The sequence below is a fragment of the Ctenopharyngodon idella genome, chromosome 16 (assembly GCF_019924925.1).
Source record: "Ctenopharyngodon idella isolate HZGC_01 chromosome 16, HZGC01, whole genome shotgun sequence".
Lineage (NCBI taxonomy): Eukaryota > Metazoa > Chordata > Actinopteri > Cypriniformes > Xenocyprididae > Ctenopharyngodon > Ctenopharyngodon idella.
In genome coordinates, this window is record NC_067235.1 from 33,289,387 (window position 1) to 33,311,415 (window position 22,029).

Sequence of the window (22,029 nt, forward strand, 5' to 3'; positions counted from 1 at the left end):
CCAGCTGAATAATGCATGAGAAACACATGAAGTGAATGAAAGTAACTGAAGAATTAAATATGAACGTCTACATAAAGTGACCGAAGAACAACACTCTAAATGTGATATTAGATCATTGGGAATGTTTTTATATGTCCCATTCTAAGTAAATGAAGGATATTCCCACTTGATATCTCCAAACTTCCAAGCAAAAGGGCCTATATACGAAAACAAAAACGGCAGCTGTAGTTTTGCAGGTGTTTAAATGTCAACAAAGACATCTCTGACAGATAAACGATGCTGTTCAATGCCAGCATTTATTCTGCAGGTGTACGATTATCACCAGAGGATCATTTACAGTGTTTTACACTCCTGCCTCTGCAAACATTTGCAGCATTTATTGTCATCGGCTTTGACTGATTGATGCATTTTATTTGCTTTAAAGGGGAGCTATAATGCCTCTTTTACAAGATGTATTATAAGTCTCTGGTGTCCCCAGAATGTGTCTGTGAAGCTTCAGCTCAAAATCCCCCACAGATCATTTATTATAGCTTGTCAAATTCGCCCCTATTTGGGTGTGAGCAAAAACACACCGTTTTTGTGTGTGTCCCTTTAAATGCAAATGAGCTGCTGCTCCCGGCCCCCTTTCCAGAAGAGGGCGGAGCTTTAACAGCTCAACAACAACAAAGCTGGAGAATCTCACGCAGCCAAAATGAGGATTGTCAGTAACGGTGTTCAGCCTTACATTGTTCAAACCGGAGTCGGACACTGATGGAGAGACTCAGGAAGAAGTTACAACTTTTAGGATGTTTCTGAATGGTTAGTGTATAAATTTATGTAGTTGCTGTGGAGTTGATTCAACTCATCGACTAGCATGTGCCGTCATGTTAATCTTTTGTGCAAATCCAGCATTGAATTGACCCTCGTTTGTGAAGCATAAAATGATGGCATGGTAACAACCCTCTTGCGCTGCATTTCAACTTCCGACTTCTGATATAAAAGGAACGCAGCATTAGAACAGTGGGAAATACCACATGTAGTTCACTCAGTGAGCACCTTGGTGTAATATCATAGATAAATAAAAACACTTTTTAGTACTGCCCTCAAATTATGGCTATGAAACACATGCGAATGCTAAATTATGCATGAGAGACTAGCCTATTAATCTCTGCACTGTTATGTGGTTATGTGAAATGCAACTGCTATCATCGTCGTCTCTGAGCTCTGTAAAGAAATTTCTGTGAATATAGGAGCAGATGCTGAAGTGGAAGGACTTGATATAAAGAGAGGAGACAACATTGAAATCACACAAGTTTGCTCTGGATCCAGGCAGAAGTTCCAGTTGTTGGAGCCAAGATAAGACTTTACATACCAATGAAACTACTGGAGTGTCCCTGGTCTTAAAGGGACAGTTCACCCCTAATTTAAAATTCTGTCATTATTTACTCACGTTATTTTTTTCTGTGGAACATAATGAAGATTCACACAAAAATCTGTCTTCATTACAATTAATCTGTTATCAGAGGTGACTGTGTCAAAGTAATGTCCATATGTCAGAATTTACAGTTCTTTGATAATACAAATCATGCAGTTCATTACATCATGTATTGAGGCAGAAAACAATAAGCTCATTAAAGCAATTACGAGTTGTAATCATAATGATTACAAAGTTTATTTTCGGTTTGATTACAAAAACATTACATAGTGATCATGTCTGTCAAACTCCAAAAAGTATAATAATACAATTAATTTTACAAATAATTATTTTTCTATTAAAATGGTTTATTAAATGTAATAAATAATAAGATAGTTGTCCATAAGACTTTTATATTATATTCTGAGTCTTCTGAAGGAATAAGAGCATGAAAGTCTCTTATATCCTCATCAAGGCCGCATTTATTTTTTCACTAAAAAAATACTGGGTTAAGAACAACCCAAGGGCAACACATGTTGGGTTAATTTTATCCAGCAAATTTGGTTGTTTATTTAACCCTGCATAATGGGTTTATTCATTTTTACTATAATACTAGCTTTTTTATTTATTTATTTATTTATTTATTTATTACTTCATACATGAATTAATGTTTACGGATTAACTTAAATCCTCTAAACTTTTTTTAAATACTCCACACAACCACTGGTTTGCATGATAATTCCTTTATTTTTGATAATATAACATATTTTATATCGTTTTTGCCTACATTTAGGCTCGTTTAACAAATATTACAAGTATAAATTAAACATTTAGAAGAAATTCAAGTGTAATGGACCAGTCTCTGTTGTCCAGTTTCCACCGTAACGGCGATGGATCTCGTGCCGGAGATGGATCGCGTTCGGCGGGGGAACTGATAACTTTAGACCGCCGCCTGTGTTTCACTCGTAGCCGAAAAATGCTGTGACTGACTCCATAACCTCTCCATAAATAATCAGTGTACAGTTCTGAGAACATATTTTAACATCCTAAGTATTTATATTCTGTATCTTTTTTAATAAAATCATAAAATTTTATGCAAGGCATCAGGCCTTTCCCTCACTTGAAAAGACCGACGCGACACTCGTTTAGGTGACTCACATCGCGCCCCTGTATGTTGCTTTGCGTAAAATAAAACAATATACAGAACAATAACGAATTTTTAGATAAAATAAACTGTACACAAACCTGTATTTTACCGAAGACGTGCACCAATTTGACGGATCTGCACTGCTCTCTCCTGAAGAGGGCGCCAAAAGCCCGCGATATATAACTCAACCCCTGGGTTATTATGTCTAATAAACTACCCAAACACTGGAAAAATAATCCCAAAAAATGACCCAAAAGGCTCAACCCAGGACTTTGGTAGAAAAAAAATAACCCAAGATTTTTTTAGAGTGTTCAAAAATACAGTAATATTGTGAAATCTTTTAATTGAAAAGAACTGTTTTCTATGTGAATATATAGGCTAGTAAAGTGTAACTTATTCCTGTGATCAAAGCTGAATTTTCAGCATCATTACTCCAGTCTTCAGTGTCACATGATCCTTCAGAAATCATTCTAATATGATGATTTGCTGCTCAAGAAACTTTTCTGATTATTATCAATGTTGAAAACACTTCTGCTATGTAATATTTTTGTGGAAACCGTGATACTTTTTTTCAGGATTCTGTAATAAACAGAAAGTTCAAAAGAACAGCATTTATTCGAAACAGAAATTTCAGACCAAATTTAAAATGAAAATAATAATAGCATACGGGTTTGAACAACACAAGGGTGAGTATAAATAATGACAAGTTTTAACATCTGAACACACAGGTTCACAACATATATGTTGTTTTCATCACTGCGAATGTGAGTTTTAATGTGAAATAAGAAAGTACATGCAGTCTTATACTCCTATATGAAATGCTTTACACAGTAACGTTTTCATTTTTCTACTATATAATGCTCCCATGACAAAATCATAATTACAATAAAATAAATCCTCCAAACCCAAAGGCACCACAGGGTCCTCACCAGTTGGACAGAGAAAGAATGAGTGAATGAAAGAGAGAGAGAGAGGCAGCATTCCTTTGTACTAATTAAAACTAACGACTCCAGGTGCTGCTTGCAATCGACATAACGAAGAGCCAGGCGGCGTGTTTGCGTTGGTGGTTTGCCTTGATTAAAGTCTTCATCCATTCTGCTTAAGAATCTCAAGAATATTGAATAACGCTGTTGAGTTCAGTATGAATTATATCAAATATATGATGAAAAAGCTGTTGAGCTTTGAGAGGGCACTTTAGAAACATAACAGCGCTATATTAAAGCTTTATGTTTCCACATGCACATGGTTTCTGTTATAAAACCTAGTGAGACGCCTATGTAGGGAGTGTTTTAAGGTTCTTAAAGATAGCCCAAATTTGAGGCATCATTCACAGAAAAGACAATAATGTCCAAACTAAATGCATTGCAACAAGCTCAAATGAAGTGAGAAAAGCAATAATAATACTATTAATTCATTTAATGTTAAAATATTAAAGACCCCCTGTGGTGAAAATCATGTTTTTAATGTTGTTTTTATATCTATGTGGTGTTTTTAATATGCTTTAAGACAAACCATGTGCAAATTCATAAGTCAACACCATTGTTGAGTATTTTCTCTTTAAAACTGCAGATCTAAAGACAGTTTCAAAAACGCGGTTTGAAATCGCTGTGTCTGTGACGTCACAAACTACCTTGTAACCAATCACATCAACGTGCCGGCGGGCTTTAGCGTATTATTAACAGCGAACTAGGAGGGGAGTCTTATGGAGCCCCGCACATGACATGCAAGAAAAAAAATTAAATCATGCGCACAATTTACTAATTTGTTCCCTCGATTTACTAAATTGTGCGCATGATGTACTAATTCGTTCCCTCGATTTACTAAAACGTGCGCACGATTTATTTACTATTTCGTTCCCTCGATTTATAAATCATGCGCACGATTTACTAATTCGTTCCCTCGATTTACTAAATCGTGCGCACGATTTATTTACTATTTCGTTCCCTCGATTTATAAATCATGCGCACAATTTACTAATTTGTTCCCTCGATTTACTAAATTGTGCACACGATTTACTAATTCGTTCCCTCGATTTACTAAATCGTGCGCACGATTTACTATTTCGTTCCCTCGATTTATAAATCATGTGCAATAGTAAATCGTGCGCACGTTTTAGTAAATCGAGGGAACGAATTAGTAAATCGAGCGCACGATTTAGCCTACTATTTTTTTTCCTGCATGTCATGTCCGGGGCTCCGTAGAGTCTCGAGAGAAGCCAGGTTATACCGGTATATTTTTCTGTTGATAGATTTAGCAATATAACGGGTGTATGACGTATATTACGATGTTATGATGAACTATATGCCTTTCTCCACTGCACGTTTGGATACTGATTGTTAGACGGCAGCTGTCTGACTCTGACATGGCAAACGGGAACATATTAACATTAGCAACACATTAGTAGCTGTTTGATAACATAGTCAAGCAAAAGGCTAATCATATTAATTACCGTTATGTGTCCGACGTTGTCAAGTCAAGTCAAGTCACCTTTATTTATATAGCGCTTTTTACAATGTAGATTGTGTCAAAGCAGCTTTACATTGATAACTGGTACATTGTTTGGCTGCACAGCAGCTCTTAAAGAATAGTGTCAATGCAGGCAGATCAAAATGTCAAGTCAAGTGTCCCCAACTAAGCAAGCCAGAGGCGACAGCGGCAAGGAACCCAAACTCCATCAGGTGGCAGACAAGTGGCAAATAGGTGTTAAAATGGAGAAAAAAACCTTGGGAGAAACCAGGCTTAGTCGGGGGGCCAGTTCTCCTCTGGCCAACAGTGCTTTGTTACAATTCAGGTTGCTATCATAAGTCCAATAGGATCGCAACATTAAAAGTATTTATTTCAGTTCCATCCAATTGAGGATCGTATTGAGGATCACGCCGGTATATGTAAAGAGCGATACCATTGTGCAGCGTTTACCTCAGTAAGTTTAGCGAGTTCATCTCTGAGCTGGTGTGAGTGAGTGGAGGCGGGGCTAATTTGCATATTCATTTATCCGCGTATATTAAATGAGGCAAGGGTGTAAAGTTACATTCAAGCTATTTTAAGGCATGAAGAACTTTTTTCACAGGAAAAAAATACGTTTAAATATGTCATTTTGGTGATCAAAGATGAGTTTTAAGGGATAAAATTATTGACTACAGAGGGACTTTAATAAAATAGTTAATTAGAGCAGACGATTTTACTAAATGCCTGTATGTGTGTTGGTTTGGCTACTTGTGAAGGTCAGACATTTTGCTGGTCCTCGCTAGTTAAAAAGGCTTATAAATCGTTTTTATTTAAATGTAGTGCTTTGCACATTCTTCTGTGATGAGTAGGTTTAGGGTTAGACCATAAAAAATATAATTTAAGCTGATATAAAATCAATGGAAGTCTATACAATGTCCTCACTAATATAGTAAAACAAATGTGTGTGTGTGTTATTGTCTATAGCCTACTCATTAAAGTATCTTGTTGTTTGCTTATAGCAGCAAGCTAATGCTAAACTCTACTGAAATCAATACTGAGGAGAATCAGTATAGAATCAATATTTGTATGATGCATGAGTTGCAGTCTGGCTCTGAGGTGCATAAATACAACAATGATATATCAGTGTGTCTGTGTTTTAGTGTTTAGCGCCCCCTAGAGCTTCACCACTGACTGAGCTGGAAGCAACAAAACAAATAAATGTTTAAAAATCATTTTATTAAAAATGTTTTTTTCATTATACTAAACAATCATTGGTTTAACATGTCTATGTACACAAGAATAATATATATATATATATATACACACATGTATAAAATATATAAACTCATAACACAGTTAACAAAAGTAGGTGAGTTCACCTCATAATGTCTGTTAGATTTAAGTAGCTGCAACTTTTACAAAGCATATGCATGGAGACACAGCCTGCATTTATACCCGTTTTAAACAACATGGTGCGACAGGGAAAATCATTTCAGCAGGGATTTTGAAGACAGAATTCCAAATAAGTTAATGTTTCAAAGAAACTCTTTTCCCAAGTGCACATCAAATGCCCATGTGATCAGAATTTACAGCAATATCCACAGCCTTTGTTACGACAGCAGTTGCAGCAGTATCTGCACAGGGAAAGATGGCTTTGACGTTTTGTCCTGAAAAATGCCTACAGAGAGGAAAAAAAACATTTTAGTTAGGTCCAGCTAAAAACAAGCAATTTAATAATTTTTTTTTTTTTTTTTTTAGAATTTTTTTGGAATGACCAACACTAATATAATATATATATATATATATATATATATATATATGGGCCATTCTACAGAATTGGTGCAAAGTCAGAGTTGGAAACATCTTGAAATAGATTTTGTTTGTATGCAAATTGTATAATATCCAAGGTACACATTTCTAGTAATTGTGCAGTTAATTCTCAAATTGTATTTTCAGAAAGTTTTGGAATATTATACCTCTCCCCAAATTTGTCACTACCGAAACACATTAATAAATAATGAAATAACAAGCGTTATATTGACCTTTTAAGATTTTGTTTACATCTACCTTGTAAATATATTTTTTTTGCTATTTTTAAAAAAAGCGTTTTCACAGGTAAATCAATAACAATTACAATTTTAACAATATTTCAAGTGTAATTTATGGGATTTGTTGTATTTTGAATCCAATCTCTCTTTGTAAAGAGGCATAAAGTTTATTATACTGATTTCAAAGTGAAGGATTCATTAGTTTGAATATACATTGAACCAAACACTATAATAACAGATTAGTTGATAATTCAATATACTTTATTTTTGACAAAACACCATGTTTCGGTCGTAACTGCACATTTTCGGTAGTGACAGTAATGTGTAATCACATTACACAATTTGAACTCACATACTAAAACACTAATTATTTGCATAATAAAACATACTAAAATTTAGTTTATTTCCCCCAAATAAATGATTATGTGTTCCCTTTTGTCACTACCAAAACAATCATGTCACTACCGAAACAGTCACGACCAAAACATGTGAAGTTTTCAATTTTAGATACTTTTGCTCAAAGCTCAAAGATGCTAGCACAGTTCTGAACAGTTGTACACACATAAAAACTAAATTTTATCGAATAACTCCCAAAAAACAATGATGCACAACCGAAACTTAACCACGTTTCGGTAGTGACAATTTTAGATATTTTTGAGCCTAGTTTAAAGATGATAATCAGCACATGGTTAGCTAGCAGTTCTGAACAGTTGTACACACAAAAAAACTACCTTTTATGGAATAACACCCAAAAAAGTTTGCTTAATTGCAGAAAAAAGGTGTTTGGTAGTGACGTTCCTTAAAGTTCCTCACAGATTTTCAGACTTTTGAACACATTTAACTCAAAATGATGGTACTCATCTACTATGAAAGAAGGGCTATGAGAGGGAGGGACACAGGAATATTTCCTGATCAGAAATGTAGAATTGTGTTAAAATCAGTCTCAGCCAATGGAGTAAAACATACACTGTTTCGGTAGTGACATGAAAATGCGGGACACATTTTTTTACATAAAGTTTCATGTTTTAAAATTAAAATAAATATTTTTTTAACTCTACTTGATACCTTGAAATTTAGGGGTTAGGGTTTGGGACAGCCACCTCCCAATTGAAAGTCCACAATAAATTATGATTTTATATATACTAAACTTACTGATATTTTAAATATTATTGTAGGATCTCTAAAATTTGAATACCTAAATGCTTTTTAAATGTGTTTTTTGGTTGTGGGACAGCAGTTTGCACCAATTCTGTAGAATGGCCCATATATGAAAATGATTACATACCAGGGGATTTGTTTGTCCCTGTGTTTCTGTTGTTTCTGTCGAGTGTTCGTTCTGCTGTGGTGTTTCAATCTCCATTTGATGCTCATCCTGCTCCTGCTGATGAGACACAGAAGTTAAGACTTTAAAATAGGTGGCATTTTTCATTAGTGACCTTATATAATGCTAAATGAAAGTTTCATTTCAAATGTTCAAGAAGATATGTTAAGCATGTCAATATAATAATGCTCAATATTTTTAATGATAGTTAACACTTTGCATGCATAAACTGCATAATGCAATGAAAATGCAAATTTGCCCAATGAATGACCTGCAGCAGAAACTCACCTGTACGAACGGAACGGCTGCGGTCTGAAGGATGCAGACGCATGCGAGGACGACTGCAGCAGCGAGAGCCACGTGTGCGCACTTCATCTTCTCTTCTGTTACGCTGAAGGTTGTTCTTCTCTTGAGGAGTTGATGCACTCTGAACTAGAGGATGATATCTGCTGCTGCTCTTTTTTCAGGTTTATTCTTTCTTCTGCTCACTGGGAATGACAGGCTGGTATTTATTGAGCTCAGAGAGCGTTGGTTCTGCCCCTTTGACCTGCTTGACTCTTCCCGTCAGCTCTTACCCAACACTGGAAACTCTGCTCAACATCAGCACTGTCTGTAGGGAGATTAATAAACCAACCAATGAGTGAATCAATGAATCAATGCATGAATTAATCAAAGAAAAAAAGGTTTTGATGGCCAATAAACATTACATTAATAAACTAATAATTCAATTTACATATTAGTTGACCTCATCTTAAAATAAAAAGCTGAAATCTTTTAAATACCAGTTTAAAATTATATACTGTCAAAAGACAGGTTGTAAATGATATATATTTTGCTTCATACTCCTAAATCATTATAAACCCTTGGTTGTCCATTGAAGTATAATACACACCTTGAAAACAAAATCAACATCAATGCCGTCAGTCTTCACTGTTTTCTCTCATATATATTGACATTTTTGCTTTCCCAAAAGAAATTTCAACAGTCAGTTTGACCTTCTTTACTATATGACACCAAAAGCAAAAATAAAATAAAAAATATTTTACAGAAAAACAACTATTTACACTGAAGAAAGCTGTATGAATCACTCTCTCTGATGTTAAAAAAAAAGAAAAAAAGATCCGTAAATAAATAAATTGATGGATAATACATAACTTAAATATAACAATACAAATAATAATACAATATATAATACAGAAATTACATGAACATGGATGGACGGAATAGATAGATAGATAGATAGATAGATAGATAGATAGATAGACAGACAGAAAGATAGATAGACAGAGTGATTGATGGATTGATAGATAAATAGAACAATAGACAGAACAGATAGATAGATAGAACGATAGATAGAACGATAAATAGACAGATAGATAGAACGATAGATAGACAGATAGATAGATAGAACAATAGATAGATAGATAGAACGACAGATAGAACGATAGAACGATAGAATGATAGATGGATGGATAAATAGAAAGAACAATAGATAGATAGAACGATAGATAGATAGAACGATAGATAGAATGATAGATAGATAGAACGATAGATAGATAGATAGATAGATAGATAGATAGATAGAACGATAGATAGATAGAACGATAGACAGAATGATAGACAGAATGATAGACAGAACGATAGATAGATAGATAGATAAAACGATAGATAGAACGATAGAACGATAGATAGATAGATAGATAGATAGATAGATAGATAGATAGATAGATAGATAGAACGATAGAACGATAGATAGATAGATAGATAGAACGATAGAACGATAGATAGATAGATAGATAGATAGATAGATAGATAGATAGATAGATAGATAGATAGATAGATAGAAGTACAGCATACAGCAAAACCTAAAATGTAACTGTTTTTGTTTTTTGTTTTGTTGTTCATTGGACAAAAAAGAGGGAAGTTCCATGTCAAAGTGTGACACACAGTAATGAATCAGGAACATCAGGACTGTCTGTGACTAATAAGCTGGTCTGGATTCCAGAAACTTGCACTGTATGTTGATGTGAAGATAAACTAATAACTCATCAACATAAACTAACGAGTCCCATCAGAACACAGACGGCTGCTTCTCAGGGGCGATTCATGAGGTGTGTAAGCGTCCGATAACCTTCTGCCAGCGCCGAGAGTCTGTCAATAATGTCAATAAATATAAGCGAGACCGGCCTTATGATAGACATCAATAATGATTTCAATTATTTCCTCTTTTCTCATGCTCTTATTTAAATGCAGATGAAATCACCATAAAAAGGACATGGCCTTTGTCTTGCAATTTATTTTGTTAATGACAAAATTTCTATTAAATAAAGGACAAGTCCAGGCCACATTTTGGGCCTAGAAATTGATAGTTTTCATCATAAACAGGTGTGTGTAGTACAGGCTCATTGTGTTTTCTGTGTTTACCGGGTGATCGGTGTTTCCCAAGAGAACAGGGACACATTTGGGCGATTTTTCGGAAACGACGCCAGCGCTATCAGCAGGGATCTTCTGGTCAAACAGACGCAGGCTCCAGCGAGACGACTGCTGTCGACCTGACAGGCGCCACAGCCCGTCTCTCCGCTCTGTCCCGGGCCAATGACCCCTCTGCTCCTCTCTTACCTACACGATCCTGACTCTGCCTCCCCTGTCAAGAATTCACTCACTCACGCTTTCCCAAACACAGAATTTATGACCAAACCATGACGGTCGATATCTAGCCTTCACACAAAAAACTTTTTCACAAGGTAAAAAGCCTGTTTTAATGAAGCCAGGTGAAAACAGACGCTCGACATGACACAAGACGGCAGAGAAAACAACCAGAGAGAATAACTGATTCAGCCACTGCAAAAACAGCTTGAAAGGTGGTTTGCTGGTCTTTGATGGTTTTAGCTGGTCTCCTAGACAGTGATTGGTTGGTTTTTAGCACCTGATATCCCAGCTGCAAAACCCTCTAAAACCATCGAAACAAACCAGCTTTAATAACATAAGCAGCTGCCTTTATAGGCAACATCATAACTGAAATGTGCTCAAAAGTGAGCTTTTTTTGTCACAGATTCAGCACAGCAGGCTGCTTTTATGATTATTGGATTTTTTTCATTTGTTCTCTAAAATTTGGCAATTACAAGCGCGCATTAAAAGTGAGCAATCTGAAATGCATCACACAAATAAATTCGTTGTAATTGGTTTTGATGTTTGCATGTTGTTTAGCCAATTTTATGCTTTGATAAGCATACAAATACATAGAGCACACATATACTGGGTAAAAAAACAAAGTATTTATACTATCCACCATCTTAGATGTGTTTTTATGAGCAGTGCATGGGATTGTGTTCTCCGCAATCGAGAGACACAATGCTGCCTTAAAATTTGGCATGAAAAATGCTGAAAAATCTTAGAAGGCAACATAAATATGCTGCTTACCTTTTAAAATAGTGTTCATGTCGGAAGTGCGTCCAGTCTGATCCAGTTTGAACAAGTCTGATCCAGTCTGATCCAGTTTGAACAAGTCTGATCCAGTTTGGGGGGGTGGGGGGTTTGGGGGGTGTGCTGAGTTTGATGGTGAAAAATGGAACACCATAAAATTATAATAGAATAGAATAGAATAAAGTTAAATAGACAAATAGTAAAAAACAAAGTAAAAAAAAAATAATAAAATAAAAAAGAATAAAGTAAAATAGAATAAAATAAAATAAAATAAAAATTGGAAAAATAAATATAGAATAAAGTAAAATAAATAAAATAAAGCAGATTAAAGTAAAATAGAATAAAATAAAATGCAATAAAGTAAAATAAAATCAACTTATGATTGAGTAGAATAAAGTAAAATAGAATAAAGTATGATACAATAAAATAGAATAAAGTAAAAGGGAATAAAGTAAAATAGAATAAAATAAAGTAAAATAGAATAAAGTAAAATAAAACAGAATAAAGTAAAATAGAATTAAGTAAAATAAAATAAAACAGAATAAAATAAAATATAATAAAGTAAAATAAAATAAAATAGAATCAAGTAAAATATAATAAAGTAAAATAAAATAAAGTAATGAAATAAAACAGAATAAAATAAAATAGAATAAAGTAAAATAAACTTATGATAGAATAGAATAAAGTAAAATAGAATAAAGTAAAATAAAATAAAATAGAATAAAATACAATACAATAAAGTAAAATACAATAAAGTAAAATAACATAAATTTATGATAGAATAGAATAAAGTAAAATAGAACAAAATAAAATAGAATAAAGTAAAATAGAACAAAATAAAACAGAATAAAATAAAATAGAATAAAGTAAAAGAGAATAAAGTAAAATTGAATAAAATAAAATTGAATAAAGTAAAATAAAATGAAAGAATAAAATGAAATAAAATAAAGTAAAATAAAGTAAAATTGAATAAAGTAAAATAGAATAAAGTAAGATAAAATAAAGTAAAATAAAATAAACTTATGATAGAATAGAATAAAGTAAAATAGAATAAAGTAAAATAGAATAAAATAAAATACAATAAAGTAAAATAAAATAAAGAAAAATAAAATCGAATAAAATAAAATAGAAAAGTAAAATAGAATAAAGTAAAATCAAATAAAGTAAAATAGAATAAAATAAAATGGAATAAAGTAAAATAAAATAAACTTATGATAGAATAGAATAAAATAGAATAAAGTAAAATAAAATGAAACAGAATAAAATTAAATAGAATAAAGTAAAATAGAATAAAATAGAATAGAATAAAGTAAAATAAAATGAAACAAAATAAAGTAAAATAAAATAATATAATAAAATAAATAAGTAAAACAAAATACTGAATAAATGTATCCATGTATGTCTTAAAATGCTGCTGAGACAGGCAGCTCTCTAGGGTGCTGTAGTTGTTGTGGGTCACATTCATTTTACTGAGAGTTTTACTACACAGCAGTTGTTGTCATTGGCTTTTGCTTGTTTGCTAACTTTTTCAATTTATGTCTCAATATATTACCAAAAATAAAAAAATAAAAAGAGCTGGCAGGCACATGAAGTCATGCAGAACGGCCTGACCATTTCTGTTTATAGCCGTTTGGTACATGAGGTCTCTATTGTGGCGAGGTGAGAGAAGCTACTTGACCTTCAACACCTGACTGACTCAGCTGGAGAACAACAGATGGTGGAAGTAGTGCAGAACATGTTCCATTAAATAAAGCATCTTCAGCTAATGGAGTCCACTAATCCTTCAATAGCCACTGAACCTGAAGTTCAAGATCCGAAATAAAGCAATAAGCCATAGGACACCATTTGTTACAGTGATTTTACCATGTGTGAAGGGTGTTCTTAGACACATTTCATTTTTATTGCATTGCATTTTGACATGACAGAAAGAAATATTGAAGGGATAGTTCAGGAGTGATTGGAGAGTAAAGTGACCAATCATACCTGAAAAATGCCTTAGCAAGCACAACTAATAACACTAAAAGAGAGCAGTTATAGACCTCTGTCCTACATATGCCACGTGTTCACAATTTGCTTCAGCAGAGATTTCGTGTTAAGGAAGCTGATAGGAAATGAAATGTGTCAGATAATCAGATTATATAGGTGAAAATTTAGTTACTTCACATCTGTTGTGAAATGCAGGGATATTCAGTGGAAAAAAAAGGAAGAAGAATTTCTTCAGTCATGATGATGATCAAATCCTAATGGTAAATAAAGTAAAATAAATAAATAATAAAATAAATAAATATATATATATATATATAAAGAATTAAATAAATACATTTATTCAAATATATTTCATAATTTATATTATATTTTTTAATTTATTTAAATATTTAAATACATTTATAAATAACTAAATACTAAATTTATATATATATATATATATATATATATATATATATATATATATATATATATATATTAAATAAAGAATTAAATAAACTTATTTAAATATATTTAATAATTTATATTTTATTTATTTAAATATATAATAAAAGTAAATATTTGAATAAAGAATTAAATAGTAAAATAAATAAATAAATAATGAAATTTTATATATATATATATATATATATATATATATATTTAAATAAAGAATTAAATAAATAAATTTATTCAAATATATTTAATATTTATATTTTATTTATTTATTTAAATATTTAAATAAATGTATAAATACCAAAATACTAAATTTATATATATATATATATATATATATATATATATATATATATATATATATATGTTAAATAAAGAATTAAACAAATAAATTTACTTAAATATATTTTATTATTTATATTTTATTTATTTAAATATATTTAATAATTTATATTTAATTTATTTCAATATTTAAATAAATTTATAAATAAATAAATTATATATATATTAAGTAAAGAATTAAATAAATGTATATTTAAATATATTTAATAATTTAATATATATATATTTATATTTAATCATTTATATTTAATTTATATATATATATATATATATATATATATATATATATATATATATATATATAAATTTAAATAAAGAATTAAATAAAGAATTAATTAATTAAATAAATAAATAAATAAATAAATAAATATGCATTTCAGAACAGCACAATAAAAGGAAGGAGAAAACGCCTTCCTTATCTTTTGTTGCTAATGTCAAAGTTTGCGTGTCCAATCAAAACTGCAATATTTTGGTGCAAATTCACTTTGACTTAAAATGATGGTATTTCACCCTTTCCTTGTCACTCCTTGTATCGTCTGATTTCTTCCCCACATTCTGTTTTTCTATTAGCCTTTTTCCCACCGTCTGACCTTATATTTCTCCACTTCTTTCATCAACTGGCATCAGATTTAATTTTCATCTACTAAATAAATAAAAGGTACAAAGATTATATAGACGAATGCACTCATCCAAATTTGTTTGCCTTTGACCTTTTCACATTTATTCTTGCAAAAGACAATAAATGGCTGTTACAATAATGAAAATTCACAGAAAAGTGAAGAGGAACTCGGCGGCCCGAGCGCGATGCTCTGCCTACGGCTCCCTTGAGCGCATCGCCTCCCGTTCCAAATCACTTGGCTGCTCAGTAAAGTGAGACGGCACAACCTCTTTTGTAGAAAATAGAAGAACGTTCTACACTAAGACTAGATGAGAGGCTGTGGGGAATAGAGGCATGAACCTGTATGAATAAATAAGACCGACAAGCTCCCTGCCTGTAATCACCCCACACAAAACCCACCAACCGCTGGAAAGAGCCGCAGAGACAGACGGCAAACAATGGTTTCTGCTGAAGCCGTATTACGGCACTGTAAAACCCATCGTCGCGAACACAAAAGAGATGGGCAGCGAGCAGCCAGGTTCACTGGCGCTCTGACATCAGGGATGCTGAAGCGTTGAGCTGCAACAATGAAGTCCTTCAGCAAGAACACAGCGAGATACAGTGAGGTGTGAGAACGACCGGCGGACCCCTAAACGCTCAAATGTCTCTGTTGTGCGTGAAATAGATCGCTTTTGTGTGCTTTCAAGAGTTACCCATAATCTCAAGTACTGCAAGTACTTTTACAGGCTCAAATCCACTAGACAGACAGAATGAACGAATGACAGAATGAACGAATGAGAGAACAAACTAAACATAGAACAACAGACAGAACAAACGGATGTTAGAACGACAAACTCACAGAACGAACAATAGAACGACAGACAGAAGGAACGAATGAACGTTAGAATGATAAACAGACAGAACGAACGATAGAACGGCAGACAGACAGAACGAACGAACAATAGAACGACAGACAGACAAAATGAACGAACGATAGAATAACAGAAAGACAGAACGAACGAACGATAGAACGACAGACAGGACAGGACGGATGGACTGAACGAACATTAGAACGTCAGACAGACAGACAGAATGAACGAATGACAGACCAAATGAACGAGCGATAGAACGACAGACAGAATGAACGATAGAACGACAGACAAACAGAATGAAAGAATGACAGACAGAACGAACAATACAACAGACAGACAGAATGAATGAACGAATGATAGCATGACAGACAGAACGAATGAACGAACAATAGAACGTCAGACAGACAGAACGAACAAACAATAGAATGACAGACAGAACAAACGAAAGATAGAATGACAGACAGACAGACCGAACGTACGAGTGATAGAACAGACAGAACGAACGAATGGTAGAACTACAGACAGACAAAATGAACGAATGACAGAAAGAACGAACGAACGATAGAACGACAGACAGACAGACAGATGAATGAATGAACGAATGACAGACCAAACGAACGAGCGATAGAACGCCAGACAGAATGAACGACAGAATGACAGAGAGAACAAATGAAACAATAGAACGTCAAACAGACAGAATGAACAAACGATAGAACAACAGACAGGACAGGACAGATGGACGGATTGACCGAACGAACATCAGAACATCAGACAGACAGACAGAACGAATGACAGACAGAACGAATGAATGAATGAACAAATGAACGACAGAATAACAGACAGAACGAACAAACTATAGAACGACAGACAGACAGAACAAACTATAGAACAACAGACAGACAGAACGAACAAACTATAGAACGACAGACAGAACGAACGAATGATAGAACGACAGACAGACGAACAAACGAACTACAGAATGACAGACAGAACGAACTACAGAACCACAGACAGAACGAACAATAGAACGACAGACAGACAGATAGAACGAATGAACGAATGACACAGAACGAACAAACGAACGACAGAATGACAGACAGAACGAACAAAGTATAGAATGACAGACAGACAGAACGAACTATAGAACAACACAGACAGACAGAACAAACTACAGAACCACAGACAGAACGAACAATAGAACGACAGACAGACAGACAGAAGGAACAAACTATAGAACAACAGACAGAATGAACGAATGATAGAATGACAGACAGACAGATCGAATTAACTACAGAACCACAGACAGAATGAACAATAGAACAACAGACAGACAGAACGAACTAACTATAGAATGACAGATAGAATGAATGAGCAATAGAACGACAGACAGAATGAACGAACGATAGAACGACAGACAGAATGAACAATAGAACAACAGACAGACAGAATGAACGAACGATAGAACGACAGACAGAACGAATAATAGAACAAATGATAGAACGACAGACAGAACGAACTATAGAACGACAGACAGAACGAATAGTAGAACAAACGATAAAACAACAGACATAATGAATGAATGACAGACAGAACGAACAAAAGAACGACAGACCGAACGATAGAACGACAGACGGAGAGAACAAATGAACGAACGATAGAACGTCAGACAGACAGAACGAACAAACGATAGAATGACAGACAGAACGAATAGTAGAACAAACGATAGAACGACAGACATAATGAATGAATGAATGACAGGCAGAACGAACAAAAGAACGACAGACCGAACGATAGAACGACAGACAGAGAGAACAAATGAACGAACGATAGAACGTCAGACAGACAGAACGAACAAACGATAGAATGACAGACAGAACGAATAGTAGAACAAACGATAGAACGATAGACATAATGAATGAATGAATGACAGGCAGAACGAACAAAAGAACGACAGACCGAACGATAGAACGACAGACGGAGAGAACAAATGAACGAACGATAGAACGTCAGACAGACAGAACGAACAAACGATAGAATGACAGACAGAACGAATAGTAGAACAAACGATAGAACGACAGACATAATGAATGAATGAATGACAGGCAGAACGAACAAAAGAACGACAGACCGAACGATAGAACGACAGACAGAGAGAACAAATGAACGAACGATAGAACGTCAGACAGACAGAACGAACAAACGATAGAACGACAGACAGAACGAATAGTAGAACAAACGATAGAACGACAGACATAATTAATGAATGAATGACAGGCAGAACGAAGAAAAGAACGACAGACCGAACGATAGAACGACAGACAGAGAGAACAAATGAACGAACGATAGAACGTCAGACAGACAGAACGAACAAACGATAGAATGACAGACAGAACGAATAGTAGAACAAACGATAGAACGACAGACATAATGAATGAATGAATGACAGGCAGAACGAACAAAAGAACGACAGACCGAACGATAGAACGACAGACGGAGAGAACAAATGAACGAACGATAGAACGTCAGACAGACAGAACGAACAAACGATAGAACGACAGACAGACAGAAAGAACGAAATGTATACTTTTATTCTGTATGGATGCATTAAATTGATCAAAAGTGACAGTAAAGACATACATAACGTATATAAAAAATTTTTTTTAAATAAATAAATAAATAAATATATAAGCGAACACATTTAAAGTAACATCCAGGAACCCTGATTTCAATTGTTTATAAGTATTTGCAGTCGTAAACAAGAGGGACGACAGAGACGGTGATGTCCTAATGGGACACGGGTCCATAGATCATTCACGTCAAACAGAGCAGGGGACACACAGACGCCTGGCTGTGTGTGTCTGACCGGCGACTGACAGACGTGCCAAAAGAGACGGCAGGAAATCCCAGGCTAAGAAGTCAAGGTGAAGGAGTGATGACCTCAAAAAACAAGAAAGGGACCAATAAATATATATTTTTTCTACTATATGCCCTTTTTATGCCCTTTTACAAAGTCTTGATTTTGTTTTTGCTCTGCTAGAAGAGGTTTTCTCGCATTAATGTTCAAAAAACACATTATTTTCCTCAAATAATATGCTAATAATAGCTGTATAGTTTTGAAGCATCTGGCGTTTGCAGCTTTATGTTTTTCACACTGATAGGATTCAGAATACCCGCCGGTCTCTCGTGTCACGTGCCGTTCTACGATAGTTGAGGGTCATTTCCAAACCAAGGTGTGAACAATGATGAATGATGAGGAGAATTATAATGAATAACGAATCTCTGGAGACGCCGAGATGGTTGAGAATAAATGATGTCTGAAACAAGAAAAGATATTAGCGAAGTGTTCGCTCTGTTTTCATGAACAATCTGATAAAATCATCCCAGCTGTGACTCAAACCTCATTTAAAGACACAATAGAGACAGTTATGAATTGAGAGAGATTGAGTGAGCTGTGGTTTCCACAGAAGCGCTGAGAAACTATTATCTCTAAGGTCATTTGTATTAGACCAGCCTACGTTTAAAATATTGGAGACAATACATCAATCACAGGAAGGCATACAGGAATGATTTGCCAATCCAGTAGCCTGAAAAAACCTTTGGAGATATTGAATATTCACAGTACTTTCACAATGATTTTGCTAGTTATGTAAAATCAAGTGACATTGTGAATAATTGCATTTTTATTTGTCTAGTCTCAGTGTATCATTACACAAACATACAGAACATAAGGCTAATAGCTTTTAATAGTGAGCTGGTTTTGTGAATCAGTTCAAAACTCTGATTCGTTGATTTGGTTGTGTTACAAATGAATCACTTTAAAAACATGACCTGATTAGTTAAAAAAATTAGATAATTTACTTCAAAATATATCTTCAAAAAACTAAAAAATGAGATAAAATTTCTCAGTTATACAGAGTTTAAGCTCTGTAGACAGTCTTTACAAGAGCAAATTGTTAGGATGCTGATACTTCAAATTATAATGCGCATAAAAAGCAAATGAAGTTCAAGGAGCTGTTTAAATAACCTTAGCCGCAATGAAACATGCGTAATATCGTGTCAATTATGAGACCTTCACAGACCATTACTTTGAAACAAAGTTTATTAAGTGACTGTGAAAGTGATGCAGAGTAGTTTCTCTGCCTCTCTGAGGACAGTTTACTGGAATATTAAAATTCCGGCAATTATTTTTCACTGTTTATTTTTTGGTCAACTGTAAGGCCACTGGGGTAATCACTGCAGTTAAGTGCCTTATACAGCAACATTTATTGCAAAATAATCATCATAAAGCTGCAATCTGGTAACAGTGCTTTAGAGAAGGTGTGATATTTATCTTGCAAAATGAAGTGGTTCACATAAAACCACAAACTCTGCAGTCTAATGTTACCTGCATAGTAATCAGTACAGTAGACAAAAGAGTTATTTTTAGTTATATTGTTTTTATTTGCTTTGTTCAACTTAAAGTGCCCCATTATGCTTTTTCAGATATTCCCTTTGTGAATGAAAAAGGTCTGAAAAGTTTTAAAGATCAAATAAAGGTATTGTCTCCTAAAAGAAAGAATCGATTATGAACTGCTGAAACGAGTCGTCAGCAATTCCAGTCACACTTTCTGTTTCATACAGTACCTACGAAACAATTGGCTGCCCGCAAACGACGTCTACTTTGCCCCGCCCTCAAACACTGAAGTTGTAGCTGAGACAGGAAGAGTTTGGTTCGGGTTGTCGACAGGTCGAGGAGACGCTGTTTACTGCACTGTGAATTCACTTTTCATGCACTTCCTCCAGAGCTGAAGTTCAGATATGGTAATGGATGTTTGGTTTCAATCACAACCAAAGCAGTCGACCAATCAGAGCAGAGTAGGACAATCACAACAGACTAGGGATGTCAATTTACACAAATTCCCTTGATCGATTGTCATTTAAATTAACAATCAATTAATCGATTAATCGTTAGCCTTAAAGGGTTAGTTCACCCAAAAATGCAAATTCTGTCATATATTACTCGCCCTCATGTCGTTCCACACCCGTAAGACCTTCGTTCATCTTCAGAACACAAATTAAGATATTTTTGATAAAATCCGATGGCTCAGCTGATGAAGTTTGGGTTCCTTGCCGCTGTCGCCTTTGGCTTGCTTAGTTGGGGACACTTGACATTTGACTTGACATTTGATATTCAACAGTGCTTTGATCTGCCTGCATTGACACTATTCTTTAAGAGCTGCTGTGCAACCAAATAATGTACCAGTTATCAATGTAAAGCTGCTTTGACACAATCTACATTGTAAAAAGCGTTATATAAATAAAGGTGACTTGACTTGACTTGACTTAACTCAGTGAGGCCTCCATTGACAGAAAGACAATTAACACTTTCAGATGCCCAGAAAGCTACTAAAGACATATTTAAAACAGTTCAAGTGACTACAGTGGTTCAACCTTAATGTTACGAAGCGACGAGAATACTTTTTGTGCGCTAAAAAAACAAAATACGAATCTTTTGTTTTGAATCAGTGGTTCGGAGCGTGTATCAAACTGCCAAAGTCACGTGATTTCAGTAAACAAGGCTTCGTTACATCATAAGTGTTTAGAAATTTCAATGGTTCACCACTGGGGGGCGTGACTTTGGCAGTTTGATACACGCTCCGAAGCTTCATGAAGCAGTGTTTTGAAATTGCCGATCGCTAGATATTGTTGAATAAAGTCATTATTTAGTTTTTTTTGGCGCACAAAAAGTATTCTCGTCACTTCATAACATTAATGTTGAACCACTGTAGTCACATGAACTGTTTTAAATACGTCTTTAGTAGCTTTCTGGGCATTGAAAGTGTTAATTGTCTTGCTGTCAATGCAGGCCTCACTGAGCCATCGTATTTTATCAAAAATATCTTAATTTGTGTTCTGAAGATGAACAAAGGTCTTACGGGTGTGGAACGACATGAGGGTGAGTAATTAATGACAGAATTTTCATTTTAGGGTGAACTAACCCTTTAATTGATGATCGAGAAGTTTTATCGATTAAATGTAT

General features: G+C 34.2%; 1 protein-coding gene across 1 annotated transcript; it reads right to left on the bottom strand.

The window, feature by feature from the left end:
• Positions 1 to 6,202: 6,202 nt before the first annotated feature.
• On the bottom strand, positions 6,203 to 8,897 carry hamp (hepcidin antimicrobial peptide). Its single transcript, XM_051865006.1, has 3 exons — positions 8,643 to 8,897; positions 8,319 to 8,414; positions 6,203 to 6,663 (listed from the first exon to the last, which is right to left on the bottom strand). Exons 1-3 carry the CDS (start codon positions 8,727 to 8,729, stop codon positions 6,565 to 6,567), a joined length of 282 nt encoding a protein of 93 aa, XP_051720966.1. The 5' UTR covers positions 8,730 to 8,897; the 3' UTR covers positions 6,203 to 6,564.
• Between the last annotated feature and the right edge of the window lie 13,132 nt (positions 8,898 to 22,029).

Bases quoted from the DNA above. Each gene is read 5' to 3' on its own strand.
- hamp (XM_051865006.1), bottom strand. From the start codon at position 8,729: ATGAAGTGCGCACACGTGGCTCTCGCTGCTGCAGTCGTCCTCGCATGC. The intron at 8,415-8,642 runs GTGAGTTTCTGC...GTGTCTCATCAG, and splicing joins CAGCCGTTCCGTTCGTACAG to CAGGAGCAGGATGAGCATCA. The intron at 6,664-8,318 runs GTATGTAATCAT...TCCTCTCTGTAG, and splicing joins AGGGACAAACAAATCCCCTG to GCATTTTTCAGGACAAAACG.